Below are 7500 nucleotides of genomic sequence, written 5' to 3' on the forward strand. Positions count from 1 at the left end.
TGTGTTGATTGGTGTACTATCCTATTTTTACTGTTTTGTACGGCTGATGTACTGTCCTATTTTCACTGTTTGTATGGCTGATGCACTGTCCTATTTTCACTGTGTGTATGGCTGATGTTCTGTCCTATTTTCACTGTTTGTATGGCTGATGTACTGTCCTGTTTTCACTGTTTGTATGGCTGATGTAATATCTTATTATCACTGTTTGTGTGACTGGTGTACTGTCCTATTTTCACTGTTTGTATGGCTGATGTAATGTCTTATTTTCACTGTCTGTGTCACTGGTGTACTGTCCTATTTTCACTGTTTGTATTGTTGATGTACTGTCCTATTTTCACTGTTTGTATGGCTGATGTACTGTCCTATTTTCACTGTTTGTATGGCTGATGTACAGTCCTATTTTCGCTGTTTGTATGGTTGATGTACAGTCCTATTTTCGCTGTTTGTATGGTTGATGTACTGTCTTATTTTCACTGTTTGTATGGCTGATGTACAGTCCTATTTTCGCTGTTTGTATGGTTGATGTACAGTCCTATTTTCGCTGTTTGTATGGTTGATGTACAGTCCTATTTTCGCTGTTTGTATGGTTGATGTACAGTCCTGTTTTCGCTGTTTGTATGGCTGATGTACAGTCCTATTTTCGCTGTTTGTATGGTTGATGTACTGTCTTATTTTCACTGTTTGTATGGCTGATGTATTGTCCTATTATCACTGTTTGTATGCTGATGTACTATCCATTTTTCACTGTTTGTATGGCTGATGTACTGTCCTATTTTCACTGTTTGTAATGTTGATGTACTGTCCGATTTCACTATGTATACAGCTGATGCACTGTCTTATATTCACAGTGTATATGGTGATGTCCTGTCATTTTTTTTTTTTTTACCGTGTATGTGTTATATGTTCGGCTTGTGTATAGCCATGCACTAATTGTTACTACGTGTAGGGCTTTTTAGTATCTTATTTTCATTTTGTTTTGGTCTGATATACTCTTCGATTCACTTTGTGTAACGCTGATTTTTTTTTTTCACTGTGTGATACTCATGTACTGTCATCTTTTCACTATGCGTATGGCTAATTTGCTGTCACATTTTCACTGTACGGGCGTGAGTTGAGTTTATCTATGTGCATCTCTTTTAATTGTGTGTATGTGTGCGCTTGAGAGAGGCCTTTAAAAATATGTTTCTCGCTTAGATGAAGTTAATAAAGTAAATAAAAACATGCTCGGAATCAATGTTATACCTTATATATCTTATTTAGAAATATGAATTTCGACACGCTGTTTTCCTTTTCTTTCCTTCCAGACGAAGATTCAGCAGTCCTCTCAAGGAGCAGCAACGACTACACGAACAACCATGCCTCACGCTTCGCTCCTTCTGCTCCGCAAGAAGACGGCGATTATTTAACGATTGTTGACTGGGAGACGCCCTACATCCATGGCACGGAAGCAGACCCCTACTATCTGGCCCAGGACCCAATCGACGAAGGTCCTCAGAGTCCTGAAGAAGACGACTACCACCGCATCATCGCTGACAGTTTTCCAGACACAGCTCTTCCACCAGGGCCTGTGAACGACGACTATCATCACATCAACTCTCCTCGGAACCTTCCTGACGCAGGGAGAAAGTACAGCTATGTCAATGTACAGAAGAAAGACAATACTTTCGGTCAGACTAGTGGAAGGATTGTCGGCAGCGAAGGCATGAGGGCGGTACAGGTCACACCCGATGCCACCAACGGGTACTCCCTGGCGAAAATGGTGCCCAGCATACAACGAAAACGTGATGGAGACGCAGCAACCTCAGCCATTGCACACGGTTCCAGCTCTTCAGGTGGGGGGACCACAGTTTCTGACCCCTACAGCAGAGTCAACAACAAGTCCTCGGCAAATGCTGCGGACGCGCCTAATTCCCCTACTAAAGTCGACCAGGAAGCCAGCTCTGGCAACTATTTCATTCTGGAAGCAGCTCCAGATGGCGGACAGTTGGAGCAGACCGCCAGCAGGGATGGGAACGGCGTGGAGGATGACTACAACATGTTGAACAGGGACCACTCTCAACCGGCACTGGCCAAGGACAGCGGAAAACCCATCAAGTTATATGATCACGTGCGCATCAACCCTGGTGACGATTACAGCACATGTGATGACGGAAAGCGAACCATCGTCATTGATTCCGGGTATGATCACGTGGAACTGAGGAATGGCTATGACCACGTGGAAATATAGACTGGCTATGACCATGTAGAACTAAAGAATGGCAATGACCATGTGGAACTGTAGAAAGGATATGACCGTGTAGAAATGTAGAATGTCTTTTACCATGTAGGAATACAGTGTGGTTATGACCATGTGGAACTGTAGAATGGCTATGACCATGTGGAACTGTAGAATGGTTATCACCACGTGGAACTGTAGAATGGTTATCACCACGTGGAACTGTAGAATGGCTATGACCATGTGCAACTGTAAAATGGCAGTGACCATGTGGAATTGTAAAATGGCTATGACCATGTGGAACTGTAAAATGGCTATGACCATGTGGAACTGTAGAATGGCAATGACCATGTGGAACTGTAAAATGGCTATGACCATGTGGAACTGTAAAATGGCTATGACCATGTGGAACTAATGGATTATTTTTTTGTGAATGTGTCCTAAGTCTGCAACGCCATTGTTTGCGTCATTTGGCAAATCTATGGCTGTGATCATGTGTAACTGAAGAGTGGCTATGACCATGTGGAACTGTAGAATGGCTATGGCCATGTGGAATTGTACAACTTAGGGAATGTGTCCTGGGACTGTATTCGGCGCCCGTGTTTGCATCTTTTGTCAAATTTTGTTTGAAAGAATGAGAAGCGAGAGGTGTAGAATGGCCTGTATTTTCTATGTCAGTGACCATTTTTTAACCACTTGCCCAAACTTCATCTGCAATGTACGAAGACACAGCGAATATATATACGCTTGCGCTTGCGCTTGTGTGTGTGTGTGTGTGTGTGTGTACGTACGAACTGCGGGGGAGTTCTTGGACGTGTTGCATAGATCCAACCCCCCCGCCCCCCCCCACCCCACACACACACACACACACACAAAGTGTTGTTTTTACCCCTGCACAAAAAGGATAAGCAAATGTTATGGATCTTTTTCTTGCAGTAAACTGAATGCAGCTGATTAAATTTTTGCATACGACAGGTATATAAGCTCATATTAGTTTGTACACGAGCGGGTTTTTACGCGTGTAACCGTTTTTACCCTGCCGCGTAGGCAGCCATACTCCATTTTCGGGAGTGTTTTGTTGGGTATGTTCTTGTTTCCATAACCCACCGAATGATGACATCGATTACAGGATCTTTAACGTGCGTATTTGATCTTCTGCTTGCGTAATACATACGGAGGTTGCAGGTCCAGCGCTTTTACCACTCGGCTGTTGCGCCCGTCATTCGTTTTCAAAATTGTGGATAACAGGGATGAACTGTGTAACGGGTGACTATTTCGAAATACTGAAGCAACTTGGTGCTCGACACTCTCCGTGTATCTATCATTTCTTGTCATGTTTAAGCCTAGAAAGGACCTTGTGGTCAAAACGGCAGCAATATACATATATTTTTTTTCCGTTGTTGTGCCTTTCGTTCCAGTTTTTTTCTATGATAAGCATTGCACTTTAGAATATAAAAAAAGAAAACAACAACAGCAGCAATAACAAAAATCTTTCTCCTCATACTCGCGATCAGCGTTTCCCATTGAACCTCATTCGTGTATACGAAGTTTATGTACATAATTATACCCCACCCCAGTTTATTGGGGCTTTATATATATATATATATAAAAAACCCAAAAAACCTAACCCCCCAAAAAAACAAAACAAAAAACAAAACAAAACAAACCAAACAAACAAACAAAAAAAGATTATATATATATATATATATATATATATATATATATATATATATATATATATATTTTAAAAAAAACATGATTATTGTGTTGTGCATGGGCTTCAAGCGAAAGAAAAAGGAGGAAAGGGGTGGGGGTGGGTATGGCAGGAGGACATGATTTTGAAGCCCCTTACTGGTTTCAGTTTCAGTTTTCAAGGATATGTCAGGACAAAGGGTCTCATGCATACACGCTTACACCAAGTCTACTATAAAAGAAAAAAAAAGAAAAAAAAAAAGAAAAAAAGTACAAAAAAGCAGCAGCAACAGATGCCCAATCTTCGCATAAACCCGACGGGTTGATCAGGCCATGAGAGCCACTTTCAAAGACGTGGCTTAGGTCTCATTCACCGTCTTGGCTGTCAGTGTGACTGCTTCGCGGGTGGTGAACTCCAGAGCACTGGATATAGTGGAAGGGAGGCAACTGCGTGTGGTCATTATGTTGTCCCCCCCCCCCCCCTCAGACTGTGAATGTAATGATGGCAACGCAAAGTTCCGCAGCCCAGTCGGCAGACAGTGATATTTCCATTCAGTTGAATGATGATGTTAGAATCAACTAACAACAAAGACAAATCAATTGAAATCAACCTGACGAGACAGACCAATATCATGATCCCCCCCCCCCCCCCCCCCCCTTTTTTTTTTTTTTTTTTTTTTTTTTTAAAGATATTTGCGTTCGTGAGCTGTAACTATGGAGGACTACGTTTGTGCTTTAATGCGCATGACCACTTTCACACCACTCTTCTTCATACCTTTTCTTCAGACATTTTTTCCCTTTCGAGGGCTGGAGAAAGCAATTGTTTGCTTACTCAAATGCTAATGGAAATAAAATTCATTCATTCATTCATTCATTTATTCCTCCCTTCCTTCCTTCCTTCATTCTCTCTCTCTCTCTCTCTCTCTCTCTCTATCTCTCTCACTCACTCTATCTCTCTCATTACTATATTCATATACATTATTGTCATGAATGCAGGTATCATGATTATGTACTTGTAAATGCTTACTGTGCAACTGAGTGTATATGAATGTCATGTATGTTTTTCTATAACCTTTTGTTATCTTGTGAACATTTTGATTTCATTTCTCTTTGCCCTGAGGGCTGGATGTACAAAAAAGCACATACATGCTTATTCCACTGCCCTCATTAAAAAAAAAAGAAAGACAAAGAAGGTTCGTTCGTTAGTTCGTTCAGTCAGCCACATTCCGTTTTCGGGTTTGTGAATATCGGTGTATTCATGTTTCCGCAACACACCAAACGCCGACATGAAATATTGGGTTTGCTCGGTGTTTTTTTTTTTTTTATTTTTTTTTTTTTTTTTTTTTTTTTTTACATATTGAAGGATATTAGGCACTAGCAGGTCAGCACATAATGTTGACATATTAGAGAAAGCACTATTTCCACCTTCAGGATTCGAACCCAGATCCTCAGATATGTCACACCCTCAGATATGGGACTAGCACTTGTTCAGTCTAGGGTCATCGAGTTAACTAATCGATTATGTATCTGTATTTAGCATCAGTTGTCAATGTTCACTTATTTGTGTTGTTTTGCATCAGCTGAACGCCAATGTGATATCATAACCTACATTACAGTTTACCTCTGTGCCAGCAGTCTCCCCCCCCCCCCCCCCCCCGCACCCCCGCCCTGCCCCTTCCCCACTTCTTTTTTTCTTTTTCAATCCAGTTGATGTAATCACTGTGTTCTTGCTTCTCGAATAACAGAAAATTCGGAGTTGGGAGGCTGTTCTGCATTTGAAACACTAGCCACAGATTTACCTGTTTTTTCTGTGTTTTTGTTGTTGTTGTTGTTGTTTTTTGCTTGTTTGTTTTTTTGTTTTTTTTTGGCAGTGGGATGACTGTGAAGGAGAGTTAGATAGCTGCGTGGACGAACAGGAAAAAAAGAAAGATTGAAATTAGGAAAACATATGTACATGGAAATAAAGTTATGATGATAATAATGAAAGATGGTATTTTTTGGCGCAAAGTCCGCATATAATGGACTCTAAGCGCCGTACATGAAACAACACATTTACAATAGTGCATAATAACACACCTCTCTGCACATGAAAAACAACTACACACATATGTGCATTTATACACCAAGACAATATTACGTATTGCAGATATGAACAATGAAACACACACACACACACACACACACACACACACACACACACACACACTACAAAATACCCTACACACGCACACACACGCTCGCGCACACACACACGCCCGCGCTCACACAAAAATCCACACACACACACACACACACACACACAGATACACACACACACACACACACACACACACACACACACACACACACACACACAGAGTACATGATGACATCAGTAGAGGACAAAGGAGGAGGAAGAATACACACAATTAACTGTGTCACCAAAGGTCTATTTGAACAGATGGGTCTCCAAGCTTATTTTGAAAGAGGACAGCGTTGGAAAGTGACGGATATTCATTGGAAGAGAATTCCGACAGAAGGTGCATGATACTGAAAGGCCCTTTGGCCAAATGTCTTAGAAGAGGTTTTGGGGACACGGAGGATCTTTTCAGCAGAAGACCTGAGAGAACGGGAAGGGGCGTAAGTATAAAGGACAGTAGATGATTAAGAAGGGAGAGATCCTTCAAAGTGGCGAAAGGCCAATATGTCAAGTTTGTATTGAATTCTGTACTGCATGGGTAACCAGTGAAGTTGACGTAAAAGTGGGGTAAATTATAATGTATATCACCCCTATGTCTAATACAATCCAGAGCCACACTGTTGCTTATCAGTAGTTTGCAGATGACACTCAGGTACAAAAATCAGCTCCACCAGAGAATGCACAAACTCCTCTGGAACAAAATGCACCCATGATATAAAATGCTGGATGAACAATAACAAATTTAGACTTAATGATGAGAAAACAATGTAGATTCAATGTTCTTTTCTATTCCCAACCTGTCTCCTTCTTGTACTCTTCCGTCCTCAGTTAAGGTGGGCTCCCATAATATCCAATTCACAGGTAATGCAAGAAGAAATGTATCTCATCATGTTTATTATATTCCTATTTCTTAATTGTAATTTATAATAAGTGTACAGTTAAAGGCCCTGAGAGCCGCAGGGTAATCACTATTAATTAATGTACATTATCATGATGATGATAATGATAATGATGAATATGAATATGATTATCATCATTATCATTATATCATTATTCAAAACGTGGTGTCTGTAACAAAAGCTTATCCTGACTACAGCACTAGTGGTGTTGTTATGAACAGTCCTATGCTTGAATGCGTCGTAACAGATCGTCGTACATACTCTGAACATCCATAATTCGTGTCTTTAACTGATCATTGTTAATGATCGTAGTAAGAGTCATAACTCAAGTCTTACGTCGTAACAGATCGTCGTACATACTCTGAACATCCATAATTCGTGTCTTTAACTGATCATTGTTAATGATCGTAGTAAGAGTCATAACTCCAGTCTTAAGTGATCATTGTTTATACTCTGAACATTCATAACACGTGTCTTTACTGATCATTGTTAATGCTTTGAAAATTCTCAGCGCG

General features: G+C 40.7%; 1 protein-coding gene across 1 annotated transcript in view; it reads left to right on the forward strand.

Annotated features, from left to right (window-relative positions):
* Window positions 1-2622, forward strand: part of LOC143301422 (uncharacterized) — a 25671-nt gene extending 23049 nt beyond the window's left edge. Inside the window, exon 11 of the mRNA XM_076615702.1 lies at window positions 1305-2622. Coding sequence (XP_076471817.1) covers window positions 1305-2227 — 923 coding nt within the window. The 3' untranslated portion in view covers window positions 2228-2622. The remainder of the gene's footprint in view (window positions 1-1304) is intronic.
* Window positions 2623-7500: the final 4878 nt, after the last annotated feature.

This window comes from Babylonia areolata, chromosome 27 (assembly GCF_041734735.1).
Source record: "Babylonia areolata isolate BAREFJ2019XMU chromosome 27, ASM4173473v1, whole genome shotgun sequence".
In the NCBI taxonomy this organism is placed as follows: domain Eukaryota; kingdom Metazoa; phylum Mollusca; class Gastropoda; order Neogastropoda; family Buccinidae; genus Babylonia; species Babylonia areolata.